This window comes from Barbatula barbatula (genome assembly GCF_947034865.1).
Source record: "Barbatula barbatula genome assembly, chromosome: 12".
In the NCBI taxonomy this organism is placed as follows: Eukaryota; Metazoa; Chordata; class Actinopteri; order Cypriniformes; family Nemacheilidae; genus Barbatula; species Barbatula barbatula.
In genome coordinates this window covers 9851913-9870483 of record NC_136775.1, presented here as the reverse complement: position 1 = coordinate 9870483, position 18571 = coordinate 9851913, and the positions used below count along the sequence as shown (strand labels likewise).

At 38.9% G+C, this 18571-nt stretch overlaps 1 protein-coding gene across 1 annotated transcript in view; it reads left to right on the top strand.

Moving 5' to 3' along the window:
* Positions 1–18571, top strand: part of itga8 (integrin, alpha 8) — a 55511-nt gene that overhangs the window by 21716 nt on the left and 15224 nt on the right. Inside the window, exons 14-21 of the mRNA XM_079468751.1 lie at positions 1082–1127; positions 1972–2079; positions 4474–4529; positions 5689–5843; positions 7001–7138; positions 7388–7455; positions 7658–7805; positions 10691–10783. Of these exons, the coding sequence (XP_079324877.1) occupies positions 1082–1127; positions 1972–2079; positions 4474–4529; positions 5689–5843; positions 7001–7138; positions 7388–7455; positions 7658–7805; positions 10691–10783 (812 nt within the window). The remainder of the gene's footprint in view (positions 1–1081; positions 1128–1971; positions 2080–4473; positions 4530–5688; positions 5844–7000; positions 7139–7387; positions 7456–7657; positions 7806–10690; positions 10784–18571) is intronic.

Genomic DNA, 18571 nt, shown 5'->3' with positions numbered 1-18571 from the left:
TCTGGGAACACAGTTATTTATTTTAGTTTCAGTTTGTTTTTATTTATTTTCGGTTAATAATTTTAATGCCTCGCTTTAAACTTAATTCAGTTTGTTCCTGAGGCAAACTTAAAAAATGTGTTTAGTTTTTCACACAATATTTAGGCCACTATTTTTATTTCAATGGACAAAAATGTTTTAATTATGGGTTGTCAAACGATTAATCCCATCCAGAACAAAAGTTTGTGTTTACATAATACGTCTGTGCATATAAATGTTGTATTTATAAAAACATATACATACATGCATATATTCAAGAAAAATATAAAAATCATAAACATTTATATGTAATTAAAATAATTTGCAAATTAAGAAAAAATACATATTTTCTTAATATGTATACATGTGTTTATAAATAGTATGTGTTTATCAATACAAAATGAATATGCACAGTACAAAGACATTTATTATGTAAACACAAACTTTTATTCTGGATGGTTAATTCTGGCGATTAATCTTTTGACAGCGCTAGTTTTCTTATTTTAGTTAAAGTAAACTACAATAATCTTTGGACACATATACAGCTTAAAAACGGATGTATACCTTCAATGTACTGTAAATCACTTTATGCATGAATGCATGAATATAAAATATCTCAGCACATTGACATCTCATATAGGCTAAACTACTGGCTTATTGTGCCCAGTTTCATTCACAGGAACAGAAAATATTTAGCGTGGCGTTTTTACATTTTCCTTAACTATATATGACTCTCTCCACATTTTTGACTGTGACTGGAGATTAAACCCTCACGCATTCTCAGTAGCTCTCTAAGGTTTCTCCCTGGCTCCGATCAGGGACAGCAGGTGATGTGCATAAGATGTGAGACCAGTAGAAGGAGAAGCGGGTGATGCCTTTGATGGAGTCTGCTGGAGGCCCAAATCACTTCCAGCTGCAGTGTGCTTTGAAGCTTTACGATCCAGCCACTCACCCTCATTCTCTTTCTTTCCCATTCTCTCGCAACACACGTTTTTCTGTTTCATGCGTCAGTCCTGTAGCTGTCTTCAGATTCCTCTTTAAATGAATATCAATTTCTCCACAGATTTGTTGGTCGGTGCTTTTGGCGTCGGTAAAGTTGTGGCCTACAGGTGAGATTTTCCTTGACTTTCAATACATCATAACCAAACATCATAACAGCAAACACTTATTCCGGTCTTCTCAGACATACTCGTATAAGTTTCTCTACTACACACAAATGTTTTCCTCATTAGAGCGAGTGGTACGGCAAACACCTGCATGTGTGGTTTAGCTGGAAGAACTTGAGACATACGCGGTGGTTTTTCGATCTATGATACAACAGAATTTTTAAATTGCATTACAGAAAATGTTAAAAATGTCTGGCCCAATGATGGGCCAATGACACCTAAGTGGCTAAGACTTCCCTTGTGTTTTCGATCAGGTTTCCCTCAGATAAGTTTCAAACTAGTCCCTTTTTTCCTGCCCCAAAGCCACCAATATACACAGACATTTTAAACTTGCCCCGGCACACATTGTCACACACAAGTGGTGTCGAAATGTCAGTGTTAAAACTATTAGGTGTTGTGGGCCCTGGTGTATTTGTGTAAGCTAATATTTCCACTGCTAATCCAGTTTGAGTGCACGTATCAACTAAAAGAGACACAGGTTAAGTTTTTATTATTCAGCCTGTGTGATGATGTCCTAAATTTTGCTTAAACAGCAATAAACCATATTTTTTTAAAACCAGAGATAAAATGTCCTTGCCTCCTGAAAGATGTCTCTGGAATAGCCTTCCTCAGACCTCACAGCTGTCTCTATAACAACTGTAGAATTAGGAGGACAGCCCAAGCTTTTATTAGCCAATCAGAACGCTAGAAACAGTTCATGCCTATACAAAATTATTGCTAAAAAATAAAACCGTGTTTCTATATATATTTTTGACATTATTATCTCATTATCACTGCTTTATGCTAGAGCACGGCCGGTGGTCACAGTGGACGCTCAGCTGATTCTGACACCCAGAATTCTCAACCCTGAGGACAAGTCCTGCCATATGCCCGATTCTGATGACATGGTCACCTGGTAAGCGTTCCCATCACCTACATGTATCCAATCCTACTAAAGGTATTCTCAAATGCTCTGACACAGAGATTGACCTTCATATACTGCACAAAAAAATATTTCCCATAAGAAAGAATATCAGTTTTGTTTTATGAAAGAAAATATAACAATTAAAGAGATAGTTCACCCATAACTAAAAATGATGTCATCATTTATTCAACCTCTTGTCATTTCAAACCTGTACAACTTTCTTTCTTCAGCGGAACACAAAAGAAGATATTTTGAAAAATGTTGTTAACTGTCCCCCATTCACTTTGGTTTGGTATTGGTTTTGTGTTCATACAATAGAAGTGAATGAGGGCCAGTGATGTTCATTCTTCTTTTTTGTACCGTGGAAGAAATAACGTTTAGGTTTATTAAGGCTAAGTTTATGTTTAAAACAAGCAGGAAATCTGCAAATGTGCTAATAAAACATAAATATGAAAAATCTTTCTTTCATGAAGAAAGACTAAATATCAAGTAAATATATCGTTATTTGAAAATCTATAGATAATTGTACTAAAGCACAAAAAAATGCTTGATAAGATTTTTTTTTTCATTTTATTTCTCTTACTGCGGTATAGGTTAATAGAACTATAAGTCATGCTTCCTTTTTTATTTATTTCAGAAGAAGTGTTGTATACTGTAAGTGCTGTAAGGACAGATATGTTGATCTTCAGTCCACGTTAGGGATAGACAAACGCACGCTGGGCCGAGGAGCTATGGCTGACTGGGAGGCTTTAAAGCCATTTGTTTTTTTCTTCTCTGTGGTAAAACTAAGTGTCTCTGGAAGTCTCCATGCATTCTTCCTTGCCACAAACACACACAACTCTTCATACTTACCCGTATGTGGATGGATATTGTGTGCCACAACTGGTTACGGGCCCCCTGACTGTAAACATACTCGGTCTGTTTGGCCGCTTGGGCAGCATGTGCCTGTGTGTTAGGGTTGGCGTGGGGAAGAAAGCACTGGAGGTTTTGGAAAGACGGAGAAATGCCGAATTCAGCAATAACAAGAGAGTAGCTTATGAAAATAAATGTACAAACTTTGGTTGGAAGTTGAAACGTGAAGACTCGTAAGGCAAACAGAGACAGAACAAGACAACAAAAACAGGAATGGGAAGTAATTACAGATGGCAGAGGGGGAGGAGTTACACTGGGGTCAATAGAGGGGTCGGGGGTCAACCTCCGGGCACTTGAGTACGTCTTTACCTCTGTCACGGGGGAGAACTATAGGCATCATTGCATTATGCAGCAGGGCCACTTCCTCCCTTAAAAATACATGCCATTAAATACACACACAGCACAACTTTAATATTTTGCTGTGTTGTTTCAAATGTATGACTACCTGGAGGGGTCATGACAAGGTTTGCGCGGTTAGAACACAATGCACAATGCTGGAATCCATCAGGCCGGCGCCCCGTGGGTATTCTGTATTGTTCGCGAAGCACAGCATCGCAAGCATTTATCGCTAATTCCAACTCAGACACGCTTAATGCTATGTAAGTGCGAGTGTGTCCGAGCAGAGGGGGCTAATGGGGTGTTTCTGATTAGACATATTTAGGTTGCATGCACCGCTGTGCAAGGCTGTGCGTAGAATTGGCCCTTTGGGCCATTAAGACTGCTTTTGTAAATCCCCTAGCACAGATATCATTACAGGTTCCACGGAACGGAAATCGAGGTCTTAAGCGCCAGCTGGAAAGGTGTGAGCATGTTAAAATAAGTGGTTTATTCTAAAAGGTTTTTTTTGTGTGCGTACAACATGCATGTGTGGATGGAATCTGACTCTTTAAATCCTCAGGGTTGGTTTTGTTTGTGTTTCTTTGGCAGAGGTTAGTTTTAAACTAGGCAAACCCTGGGGGTATTCATCTTCAGATTCAAGCGACCGAATTGTGCTCAGTCGGGAACGTCCTGTTGCATGCTGATGTTTGATAAGAGAGTGGGTGTTTGCGAATCCGACTTGAACTAACATCTAGTTCTGTTGCGTACAATTGAACGTTTTTAGAATATTTAAAAACAATACAGTGTTTGTAAGAGAGAGACTGTTTCGGAGAGTAAGAGAACTTTTGTCCCCGAGCCTCATTTTCAGACAGGAACAGGAAGTTGTTTTGGTTGTTTTCTTGGGCTGCTCTAATTGCTGGCCTCTATTACCAGACTAATAGCGAGAGAGAAATAAAGATATAGAGAGATAAAGGAAGAGAGATAGACAGAAGAGGCTATAGAGACTGGAGGCAAACTCAATTAAGTCATTAAATATTGAGGACCACAAAATCTCTCTGTGTACCACATTTCCAGCTCTACATGCAATGATATAGTGCACTATTATAAATGATATGTATGTTATGCTGAATGCTTTTCGCCTTCTCTCTTCCTCAGTTTGTCAGTTAATGTGTGTGCTAAAATCTCTGGGATTGGAATTCCTGATTATGTAGGTAAGTGCATCGGTTGTTATGAATTTCAAGAGTTCAGATGCAAAAGTGTCTAAGTGCTGTTTTAAACATTTCTTCTAAAATGAGCTTTTTATCAGGCTCCCATGATTAGGTTCAACGATTTCACTTTAATGGCAAATAATATGACATTAAAGTGAAATAACTTTGGATATAAATCATTTTATTTTCATAAATTGTATTTATCAACAAATGTTTTTTTCTCTGAGGTGTCTTTTTCCATGTGGCCACTCATACATGTGACTAGAAAAGTGGACATGTGTTGCCCTTTAAGCAGAATGTGAATTCCACAATCATCTTTTTGTTATCCACTTCAAACCATTTTTAAACAAACTATATGCTAAATATAGATCTTAGGCATCTACATACAGTAGATCTGTCTTGAAATGTTTATACTGTAGTATTTATAAAGATTATAATATTATACTGTATACAATTTTTACTTTTTAACTTGACTTATCTAAGTAGAAAATGCTGGGTTGTTTCAACCCATGGTTGGGTAAAATATTCACAAATTAAACCATTTGTTACAAATCACCTCATAATTGTCTAAATTTGACTCAATCAACAACCCAGCATTTTTATGGTGTACTGTAAATATTTAATTTACAGATAAATAATATAAAAACTAATAAATGAATAAACAATTGCTATATTAATTGTGGGTAAGTGCCTGCTGCAATGTTTAGGGATATTTTATCATTCATTATTGAATTAGGAATTTGTATGTTTCTACACCCAGTTTGTTTACATGTGGGTGCATCTAAGCCCTTGTTGAAGATCTGTGGCCTTGTAAGTGTTCTTAATAATAGCCAAAATGGAGAAGTTGCCAAGCTCAGTTAAACCGAAAGCCACTTGCTCAGCCCTGAAAGAAGGCCTGCTTAAAGCCATGCGCCGTTTTGACATGACAAAGAACAGGTGTGACTGAATATGTTCCTATGCGTGTGAGGAAAAAGTAATGCACGTCAGGCTGCGTGTTTGCTGAAATCTGTATTTATGTGTTGTTCAGAAGCTCCAGATATTAACCTGAAACAAACTCTTTTAAAGTCCAGAAAAAATGAAACGTGCACACAGATATTGCAGGAATTGAAAACTTGGAGGCAGAAGTAACAATATCACGACTGTGTTTCTCTCTCTCTTTCAGCTCTGAGAATGGACCTGCAGTTGGATTGGTTAAAGCAGCGTGGAGCCGTGAAGAGAATCTTGTTCATGGATTCTCACCAGCACCACAGAACCCAAAACCTGGTTCTGGGTCAAGGGGACCGCCAACATTGCCACAACTTCTCTGCTTACCTGCGGGTAAGCCTTGAGGTCCAAACTTAGCATTGAATTACTAGACTGGGCTTGTTCCTCATGAAAAACTATTTTTTTCCTCCCGACAACTGAACTCACGGGAAAGTTAATTGTGAGCCAAACTTTGCTCCTAATACAACATAGCTCATCTGGATGGAATAAAGGATGTGAGAAGTAATACATTTTCACACATGCAAGTGACCTGAAAATGACACCAAACAATTCTGCTATGCGGAGGTGACTCATGATTTGAATAAGGTCTAAAATTTTACTCAACCCAAGTTGAAGGATGAAGTCACAGGCAAAATGGCATATCATTATGGTATATTGCAGGTTTAAAGGACAAATATTCAAAAGCATAAGAACGTGACTTTGAAAAAGTGATGTGCTGCATTTCGCGAAACCTTCTTAACACCATGCCATTCTTAAGTTATAACTGTGGTAGCGATTTATTCTTAAGAACGACGTAGCGATATGGATGTTTTGGGAAACGCAACTCTGGTAAATTAAGTCAAAGACAATAATTAAAATAGGAATGATACGTTTTTTTTCAATGTTCACATTGGGAACTATAGTAGGATTACGGTATTTGTGCAAATGCTGATGCACTATGTGTGTGCGTGTGTTGGTGTGTGCAGCAGCATATTATTACTCTTTCACAGCCTGGCTGCTTTGGAGTTCATAAACAAGATTTCCGTCACAAATCCATGTGCTTTACTGTTCAGAAACATAAACACATTTTCCTTGAAGCTGAATTTTTATTGTTTTTGGCTGTCTGCACCAAGTATGCTTACAGAGAGCATTTGCTTGTTCTATTTTTGAAGACCTAATGGCATCATGAAAGCATTTTTCTGTACTGTGTTTACTGTTTTCTGTTCAATTAAAATCAGAAGGTAAGGAGGGACATATTGTGGTGTTTGACAAATTTGAAACAGCTATTGGTCTTATTTTGCTACATGGTGATACAAGAGGGAGAGAGACTCTTCCAATTTGGAGAGCTTTTTATATACGAAATACAGCGATGCAACATGACAATATTTAGATCAATTTTCCTGGACGAGACATTACGATGTAGAAATACACAACGATATAAGAGACTGGTTAGGCTTTCTTCTTCATCACTCCAGTTTACAGCCCTTACTCTCTTTCATCCTCTGCTTTAGGACGAGGGAGAGTTTAGAGATAAATTGAGCCCCATCAGTGTGACACTGAACTACAGTCTGGATCAGAACTCAACTCCCCCTGGATTACAGCTGCGGCCCATTTTGGATCACTACAGCAAGACCTTTCACCACGAGCAGGTTGGCATGCGCTAAAGATTGTTTATCATTGTTTGTAAGTGGCTGTGTGTATGCGTGTGTTCATGTAAACATTAAGTAAATAAGGAAGGCATGACATAAAAGGGGTCTAAATGTGATTTTGAAAACACTGTTTGTTACTGATGTAAATGTCTGATGTGAGAATAGTTAAAGAAAAAGTGTAAGATAAATCCAGTAGAGGAATGGAATGGAAGAGGGTGAAAAAACAGATCTTCTGTTTTTTTTCTTTAGGCAAACATCCTGCTGGACTGTGGCGAAGACAACATGTGCATCCCAGATCTCAAACTTTCAGCTATAATGTGAGTTCATGGTGGTAGTTATGCACGTATATACATGCGGAGGAACTGTTTGTATTTGTTTTGATCAGTGTGTAGCAGAGTTTTACATTTATTTGCTTTGTAAAAGCATGGCATTCTATGATTTTAGTCTTATGTATGCATACAACACGCATTTTGAAATTAAGGACGTATTATGAATGCTTTTTCCATTTTTATTTTTTAGGGACCGAACAGAACTTATAATTGGGGATGACAACTTGCTTATGTTGACCATTAATGCAGCCAATGAGGGTGAAGGCGCGTATGAGGCAGAGCTTCACGTGACCCTCCCACCAGAGGCAGACTATATCGGAGTGGAGCGCAGACGTGAGGTACACAACATTACCCACAATCATCACTTTTTTGTACATACAGCCGAGGGAAAAATTAGGAGACCATTCCAAATGTTCATTTAACCCTCCTTTTAAAGCTACTTTTACATTTTTATTAAATATGCTTGTTATATGTCTCTAAATTCTTTCTGGCTTTTTCACACTTCATTAAAATAATATCATAGATATGTTCATCTTATGTTACAGAGATTTCAGAATGTCAGTACACATTTTACCACAATCGTTTACTTAACTTTCTATACAACATTTTTTTTTTTGTTCTATTTTACCTTTTCCTGATGAATCTCTCTTGCAAACATAAGTAAAATATTAGTTTTAGTTTGTTATTATCGTATTAAACATCACACACACACACACACACACACACACATACATACACACATGTTTTCTAGGTAAACGAAACAAGTTAAATGTAGAAAAAAGTATATAAAATTAAGAAATTATGAAAAAGTTGTGTTTTTTCTTAAATCTTCTTGTAAAATATTAGGTAGGTTCATTGTGAGTAAATTGATAACAAAACATAAAACTTTCCTTTTGAGCAATTTTGTATATATTGAAGTGTTTGGGGTCAAAATGACCCCACAGATTAAAAGTGTCGCTAAATATTTAACATAGTAGGAGGGTTAATTCAAATTTCTAGATGTATTGTGGCCATTCCAGTCCAGGGTCTGTTGAATTCAACAAAATCAAACCTCAGGAGTGACAAAGTAATCCAACAGCAATGTGAAAGACTGAAAACATGACAAGACGCATAAAAACTGTGTTAAAAATGTAGGTTATCACATTTTTACAAAAAAGTTTTACATTTCCTAAATTCATGTACAGATACTGTAGGCTCAAACGTGAATATGAACTTGTTTTCTTTGCGGTTTGAGGTCTCAAAAATCCAGAGCACCTTTTCTGGTATTTTGACCTTTTCCTACAGTTTTCATTTTCTGGAAATAAATGGAAATAGAAACAATGTATATTTTTTTAATTTAGAAGAAATGTTGTTAGTCGTTCACAGAATAAAACAAATATGACAATTTAACCTAAACACATAGCTATAAATAGTAAATTCAGAAAAACTCAAAATAATTTTGAATGCTTTACACTGAGTGTGCGAAGTTCCTGCTACCACAGATCTCTGAGCAAAAATTAGACATATATCAATCATACACATTTTCCATTCCTTAAGGATACATAATTTGGACCGACTTCATTACGCTCTAAGCTACCGAAAACAGTGTGATACTCTAAGATCAATTTAACACAGTTTAACATGTTTTAACCTATTCAGCAGATTCCCACAAATCCACCCAAAGTCTGCGTAGACAACATGGAAAAAGTCTGCAGATTCCATTTGAGTCGATCCGACTGGATGTACAGTAGAAACCCAGCTGAAGAATACTGTACTTAAAGTCATTTGTCTAATGTCTTCCATTTATAATTGCTCTGATAAATGCTTCTATTTTAGTCTCTGGTCCCTTCTTGTATTTACATTATGACTCACTCAATGTGTCGTCTTTGTCCAGAAACCTGATCGTGACGTTTATTTTGGTTTAATGGGTTCCCTCTGACTGATTACACTGTGTATAAACAATTGATGTATGTTTAATATTAATAACATGAGACACAATATACAAAGTTGTGCTGTTTGGTGCAACATGTGAGATCAGGTCAGAGCTACTAAACTACTCTAAATCCATCATTGTAGAATCCTAAATCTGTGATCCATTTCTGGAGCGGAGTTAAAAACATAAACATGCACGCTGTAGCGTCTTTGATGTAGTAATGAGACAGGAATGCGGTGAATGTTGATCTAATTATGGGGACGTTTTTTTATAAAATGCGGCGTAAAACATGGCTGTCCCAAAGGTGTGTGCTGCAGACCAGTACTTATCTCATTTCAAATGGACCAGCTCAGCACATTTACTTGCCTTAATTCACATTTTCTGTTATCATTCAATCATTCTCTGAAAACAAGCTCAGATTATTAAGTAGACACAGGCGCTCTGGTGAAAAGATCGCGATATCTTGTTCTCTGTCCGTTATCCGTTTAGCAGATGCGTGTACTGCTGGTAATTGCAGAGAGTGGCCCTTAATGCGATTTGCACGGCTACATCGGCCGTCTCTCGTGGGAACAGACTGGTTATGGTTTGACTCTGTTTGGGTGAGAGGAAGTGGTTGGTGGTGAATGGAGATGGTGAAAAGAGAGAAAGATGAGGGGGGTTTGACGTGATGACAGGAGGAAGGGTCTCGCTGATGTATGATGTGATTACTTTCAGGGAATTTGTCATGTTTTTCTCTGGTTTGCTTTTCTCCATCACTCCCTTGACCCCTCAGAGCCCTGTTTTACTGGATCATTATACGTAATGTATCAGGTGCCCTGTGCAAGATAAGACTAAAGAGAAATAAACACTGCATTTAGGTCACACATTATTTTGTGCTCTTAAAAGTTGCATTAGGATGAGTAGATGACAAACTCATGTTAAACAAATTTGTGAATAGTCTGAGTCATTTGAATTGATCTAACATAGTTTGAATGTGTCCTTTATGTCACAGCATTTCAAAAAAACATTATCTTTGTTTTCTGTTGATAATATAATAATATGATCAATTAAAACATTGATATTATATAATTATAGATACTAATATTATTAATATTATCATTTTCTATATTATGACTTTTCTTCTACTTGAGGAATTATTTCTATAGTTTAACTTCAGTAAAATATTTGGCTTCTCAACCCACCTCTGGTGTTTGCTAACAAAATTCATATTCAATTGTATTATGTTTAAATCTCTCTCTCTCTCTCTTTGTCGGAGCCTATAGCCTTGTGGGCACACAACCTGCAGACATAATGTCTCTATTTCTATTACAGGATCTTCAGCGGCTAAACTGTGAGCACAGGACCGAGAATGATACTAGAGTTGTGGTGTGTGACCTTGGAAATCCTATGATGGCTGATACAAGTGTAAGAAATTATTTATCTTATGTAATATGTTCAGTGAAACCTGAAAATATTGAATTATGTTTTATAAAATGCAAAATGATATTTTATTAATAATAACAGATTATTGTACAATAAGTGGATGAATGAATGGACGAACGAATGCATAAATGAATGAAATGGAAGTGCACGTACTGTCACGAACGTGGTAGTAGAAGAACCCAATTGCAAGGCAGCGGAGATGAAGGGGTTAACAAGACTTTAATAAATAATAAAACAGGAACAAAACAAAAACCCACGAGGGAGTAACAAAACAGTACACAATAACAAATATGATAAACTGATTACTAAACACTCAACAAGAACTCAATATTAAACACTAAGACTAGACTATACTTTACTTGACTTGACAAGGCTTCAAGGACACAGTAAAGAGTACAAGCAAGGGATATTGTACAACCAACGAGCCCAAGACAATAGACAAGAGGGTATTATATAGGGAGACTAACAAAGGGGATAACGATGGGCAGGTGTGGGTAATGCGACACAGGAGGAGAGCTATACTAGAAACGAGAGGGGCAGGGCCAAATGACGAGACAGGGGAGAACGCATATTATGTCCTGATTGACCATATGTTGTTCCTCTCCACATAAAACACGTGGGTCTGTCATGATTCTGCCCCTAGACCAGAAAATCAAGACAAGAGCAGGCAGAATCATGACAGGACCCCCCCCCTTTAATGAACGCCCCCTGGCGTTCACCAAAGGAGCAGACTAACGAGACAAGACTGACTGGGAAACGGACAACATCCAACAAAACATGGTAAAAAATAACAAGGGCAGACAGGCAAGAATAATCAATGGGTTGGGGTGACATAATAAAAATAACAAACAGGGGAGGGGGGGTGGGGGAACACAAGAGTCCAGGGGGGTAAATCCAAAGGGATTGGCACAAGGGGGAACAGTCCTTGTCCCTGGCGCTCAGAAGCGCGGAGTACCAGGGTACACCCTGGGGGGTGGCGCTCGAGAGCGCGAAGGCCCAGAGGTTCTGGGAGGGGCCGGCTGAAGAACAGGACTTGAGGCCGGCTGGAAGGCCGGCAGGGCAGGACTTGAGGCCGGCTGGAAGGCCGGCAGGGCAGGACTTGACTCTGGACTGGGTGCAGGAGGGACCACCGGACTTGGGACCACCGGACTTTGGACCACCGGACTTGGGACCACCGGACTTGGGACCACCGGACTTGGGACCACCGGACTTGGGACCACCGGACTTGGGACCGCCCTCCGTTGCCTCATCTTCTTCAGCCGAGCCACCCGCCTGGTGGTCGGCTGAAGGAATGACGAGAAGGGCACGGGCGGCTCGGGATTGGAGGCCTCGGACGAGGACCCCCAGGATTCCCGTCTCCCACGCTTGCCACCAAAGCTGACTGCGGGTGGGGAGGCTGTAGGTGGTTGAGTGGACCTTCCCCGGCTGACCACACCCAGGACACAGTGCTCCGGGACAGACGCCAGACCGGAACGAGAGGCTGGATAGCAACTGGAAGAGGAGCTTCTACGTAGCTCCTCTCGAAGTTGCAGCTGCTTTACCAAGTGCGGGAACGGTTGATACACCATCTCCTCCCGCTCCGGAAAAGGCGGAGGATCGTCCATCCCAGCCACCAAGTATGCCCGGACCAGCACATCGGGAAGGGATGCCTTCCTGGCCTCAATGTCCCGGGCGTAGTCCAGCAAGGGACGCTGGCACTGGGAAGGGAATGGGCCTCCTCCGGCATGGGACTGGGAGACCATATCCTTCCACCACTCAGGATCGGAGGTGCACGGCCATCGGGGAAAGGTTGCACCATCCATGGATGCCTGCTGGGTTCTGTAGTGGCTCGTTGGTTCTGTCACGAACGTGGTAGTAGAAGAACCCAATTGCAAGGCAGCGGAGATGAAGGGGTTAACGAGACTTTAATAAATAATAAAACAGGAACAAAACAAAAACCCACGAGGGAGTAACAAAACAGTACACAATAACAAATATGATAAACTGATGACTTGACTTGACTTGACTTGACTTGGACTTGGACTTGGACTTGGACTTGGACTTGGACTTGGACTTGGACTTGGACTTGGACTTGGACTTGGACTTGGACTTGACAAGGCTTCAAGGACACAGTAAGGAGTACAAGCAAGGGATATTGTACAACCAACGAGCCCAAGACAATAGACAAGAGGGTATTATATAGGGAGACTAACAAAGGGGATAACGATGGGCAGGTGTGGGTAATGCGACACAGGAGGAGAGCTATACTAGAAACGAGAGGGGCAGGGCCAAATGACGAGACAGGAGAGAACGCATATTATGTCCTGATTGACCATAATATGTTCCTCTCCACATAAAACACGTGGGTCTGTCATGATTCTGCCCCTAGACCAGAAAATCAAGACAAGAGCAGGCAGAATCATGACACGTACTGTATTTGAATGTTTGGGCGACACGTTGCAAAAACTTTTAGGGTCCCAACTTAGCATGAGAGCTGGAATTCATCCTATTTGACAACAAAAGCAAATGAGTAGCTATAACAGAACAATGCAGAACAGGATGGGAAATAAGTAAGACAGAGCATCTGTTTGTTTTTTGCAGCAAACCATCTGCAGCTCTGTCACTTTTATTTAGATTTTAGGAGGCTGTATATTAGCACAGATCTCTTAACTTTCTTAGTGACAAAACAGGAAGTTCAGGAGCGAGAGAGAGATTATTCCAATAATGAAAACAGAGATAAGTGGCTATAATGTACGAGCATGCAAACGCATACAAACTAAAAATGTTATATTTCACACACACACACACACACACACACACACAAAAACACACACACACAAACTCAAAATATAGATGTTCATAAACACTTTGCACTGACAGTGAACATAGATTCATAGCATCTCTCAGCATGTGCAGCATCTATAGATCACAGTGTTATTGTTATGATTAAAACTCTGAAAATTGCTGTCATTTATCTTCTATCCAGAGGACGAAAACTCTATCTCCTTATGTGTGAGTGTGTGCTTATGTGTATGTGTCTCCTCACTAATCCAGATGTTTCTGCTTGCCTACTGGCCCAGTGTGTCCTCTGGAATGTTGCTATTATACAGATGTGTTCATTCATGTGACATTTAGCACACACACACACTTGTAGGTTCCTTAGTGAAAGCATCATGCTTTACAAGTTGAGCTACAGGAACTAAATACTGTAATGTATCCCTAGTTACATTTATTCATCGAAAGCCTTATAAATGAAGAGTGTCTAGAGAGAAACTGCAGAATGATGGAGTGACCGTATGTATGTGTGTGTGTGTGTGTGTGTGTGTGGTGGGTGGCTGTAAACACACATTAGACCAAAGTTTGAAGTTCAGTTTAAACATGTTCTCTGTATATTTACTTGTCACCGTGACAACCAGCCATCCCCACTATCAATAACATAGCTTGGTGTGTAATTAAAAAAGTTTTTAAACACACTCTTGACCTGTTTGCACACCCTTAAACACTCTGACACACTCCCAACCTAATATCCTGTCCGACATTACAAACACAGACACACACACACACAAAAAAAAATCTGTGATTATTTACAGATCTCACTGATCTGAATGTTCTTTTTTTCATGAGTGTGTGTAGGCTTGCGTAATATAGCTGAAATATTTAGATCTAATGTTCATTTCCTGGAGTTTATTCCTATTACATCCATATTGAGGGCTTCCCACTTTATCACTTAGACACTCAAGAATATAGCTGAACAATTTTGATCTAATGTTCATGTCATATTTGGATATCTATTTTTTATATAGCCGTCATAGAAAAATGATATAATAATAAATGAATGATGTAATGATGTAAATGATAAATCATATAAAAATCCTTCTTAAACAGCTCTCGCTTTCTCTCTCTCTCTATTTCCATTACTGTGGTTTCTATTTTCCTGTAGTTTGACGTCTTGATTCCTATTACATCCATATTGAGCCTTTCCCGCTTCATCACTTAGACACTCAAGAATAAGAATGATAGATTTTATAGCGTAAATTCACTGGACATTCCTAAAGTGGCTTGTCGGTTGTTTTGGCTTTGGGGACAATTTTGCAACATGGACAAATTTCAAGGCATTTTTCTAAACATATATTAAACCACACATGGACACCCACACCTGTGTTTTTATTAGCCTGTTTATTTCTCTCCTCTGTTTGTTTGGATAGAAGTGCTTGTAAAGACAGAGCAAATTGAAGTGTAATTCGTCTATAATTTGATGCATAAGCTGCTAAATGCTTTGGCTAGCGCAGTGCCAACTCAGTGAGAGCGCCGCAGGTTTATGACTGCGTTTATTACAGCTGGTCAAAACATTATGTTCACTCATAAACTATAAATCAGAACATCGCTATTGAATATTTGCAATGGATGAATAGGCTAAATGTTCAGAGGGAGTCTGTCAGTTGAGTACTGTCAGTCTGATCAATTTTATATGTCAAATTGGTCTGTTTTATAGCCTGATTGTGGGTTTGGAACAGAGCTCGCGGCAAAATTGTGAGTGTCAGTATAGGATGAGAGAGGAGAAAAGCCATGTGAAATATAAAGAACGGCGAATAGTCATGAAGGAAAGACAAAAGAAAGACAATGTTCAGTTTATTGTGCAGATATACTGGAAATATGAGTAAGCCATTGTTTAGATTTTTCAAAGAGTGCAAATTCTGGCACTATTTAAACTGACCAGCCCAAAACACAATACCAACCAACGAATCAACCAATGACATGCATTTGTAAAGGGTCTATATGGTTTTCAAAATTTAAGGCAATTTATTGTAGTGACATCAGCAGTACAAAAATTAAACACTTCACTTTTATTCTCAAAATAATATGTTTACGTGATGACTAGTGTATCCAAATGTTGGCAAATTTTATACAAAGCATCAATGAAAGAAATGTGAGATGTCATGTAGTTAAGTGTGAAATATGAGGGGTTTAAGGTGACTGAGAAATGGAGAGTACGGAATAGAATTGGAGAAATGAATGAGAAAAGTGAGAGAGTGATGAAGGGACGAAGGATAACTAACCCCGGGTTCACACCGTAAGCGATCATTTCGATGTCAAGTCTATTTTTGCTGCGCTGCTCATGCTCAATTAAAGTGATACATCAAAATCCACATAGATTGAAAGGAAAAAGTAATACTTTTACCTTTAAAGCAAGTAAGTGGTGTCTAATGTGTTTTCAACAGTCGCCATGACTTTCAAAAACACTTTTGCCAGCCAAGAGTCTTTGGGCCAAAATCACAACAGTACATTTAAAGAATTTATAATACAAGTATATCTTAAATGTTACGCTTATATTGCGTATGTATCGCAATTGCATCACAGTTCAGTCACTCTCTATGGTGAGTTAACCCTTTTGACTTGGTATCCTTCAAAGCGCGATGGCTTTATACTTATAACTTGTACTACGTGGATCTAAAAGAGCATGAAATATAACAATTTATATAATCTACTAAAAAGCGCTTTGATGAAGTTCATTGGTGGATTTAAAATAACGTAATGCGAAATTGCATTGTTGTACTGTGGTACCCAGGCAGCGTGCTGCACGGTGCATACGCTGCTGGTGTGAAGGACAATGGACACGTGATGCCTGCGCCCTCCCTACGCGCTGCTCACGTAAACAGTGTGAACAAAGCGTAAGAAGAAAGATGGATGTTTTGCTTTGTCAGAACGAGGCTGACCTGTTAACGTGTTCCAGATTTGGGATAAGAAGGGGGTGTTGTCATGGTGACAGGCTTTGTCATGGAGCCTCCGGGGTTAAACCCACATGGCCCAAATTATCATGGCACCAGCAAACACGGCACAAGGCCACAGATCTCCTACCTCACACATACACGTGGTCACATCATCAACAGGCACATTAAGGAACATACAGTACAATATAATATACACACAAAGTCACACACCATCATCACTTTCATCACAAAACAATCCTGCCACACATGGATTCAGCATGTGCCCTGTGCTCAAACCAAAATGTTTTTTTCCCTCGTTTCTTGTTTCTCTTTAGTTTTTCTGAACTTTCCGTGCTCATTCTTCTCTCTCAAAGCCCATTAAAAACAAGTCATAACCATGTGGTTCAGCCTTTTCATCAGAAATAAACCGCCACTAGACTTATCTTCACAAAACATGTTAGTCACACCGCCTCAGACAGTCAGTCCCAGCTCCAAAAACGTTCTGCTTCCTTTGGGAAAAGTAGCACTCTTAGCAACTCTCTAAAAAACTGAAGTATCTGTAAAGCTTCAATCGTATTTTTACATGTAAACCAGAACAAACCTCCGGAACCTAGATGAACGGGATGTGTCAAATACACTTGATGTGAAAGTTAGAAAGAGCTGACGGAGGCTCACCTGTTTTGTTTCACTGACACTCCACTAAGTAGAATCTGAACTAAAACTGCTTGTCCACTTGTTGCCTTTATATTTAAAATGATCAATTTAAGGCACAGTTCACCCAAAAATGTTAATTCTATCATCATTTACTCACCCTAGAGTTGATCAAAATCTGTATAGTTTTTTGTTTGTTTCTGATGAACACAGAGAAAGATATTTGGAAGAATGTTTGTAACCAAACAGTTCTTCGCCACTATTGACTACCATAGGAAAAATTACAATGGCAGTCAAAAGGGAACTGTTTGCTTTCCTACATTCCTCAAAATATATATTTTCTGTATAACAGAAGAAAGAAATTTAAAAAGCATTTTTTTCCAAATGGCAGTCAATGGTGGCCAAGAATTGTTTGGTTACAAGCATTCATCCAAATATCTTCATATGAGTACATCAGAACAAAGACATTTATACAGATTTGGTACATCTCAAGGGTGAGTAAATGCAGACAGTATTTTCGGGTGAACTGTCCCTTTAAGATGTGTGGACCAAGTGTATTGATAATTATTCAAATGTATTATCCAAATGTCTCTGTCCCCACATTTCTTGTGGGCTCTCTAATGTGAATCTCAGCTTCTCTACATATGATAATGCAATAAATTCACTAGTGTAAAAGTTTTTACTGAGTAAAACTCATTTGTGAGCCGTAATTCATTCAAATCTGACATTCTATTGCTCTCACGGCAGTATTTAGCGAAAAGGAGAGTTTTATGTTCTGTATAATGGAAAACATTACATAAGGTTATTGTTTTACTAACTCCCACCTGTTTAAACAAATGTCACATTAGGGTGATATTTGATCAGAACTAAATGCCGTAAATGGCTTTAGCTTCTACACAAGATTTGTCTCATTTTTTAATAGAGTGGGCTGATAGTCAGGGAATCTTTCACCCCTCTGATGACACTGTAAATAACATCTTTGACATGCATTGTTCTTTGTTAGTATCATCTTTGTTTTATTCATATACATGTTGGTCATGCCTTTTGGCTTTACCTCGCCCTGTTCAGCATTGCTTAACTGATCTGTGATCTATCTGAATGCACATATGGGGTCTGTGGTGTGGTTTTTCAGATGGAAAAGGCGTATTACGTTTCATTCCAGTGCTGTGAAATAAACTTCAAAAATTCAATTAAAAAATGTTTTCACGTGTTATACGCTACGGTCGTTTTAAGCTTTCGATCGAGACCGATTGTCTCATTAGTGTTGCCACAGAAACATATGAACCCTTGTAATTTCCAAGCATATGCGTGAAGTTGTGGAGATATGGTCTTCATTTTCGGCATGGGACGTTTGTGATTTACCAACTCTGGAGTTGCAAAAAGGATGTGCGACCACAAGAAGAGACTCCGTGGCTGGTTCCCTCTTTAAAGT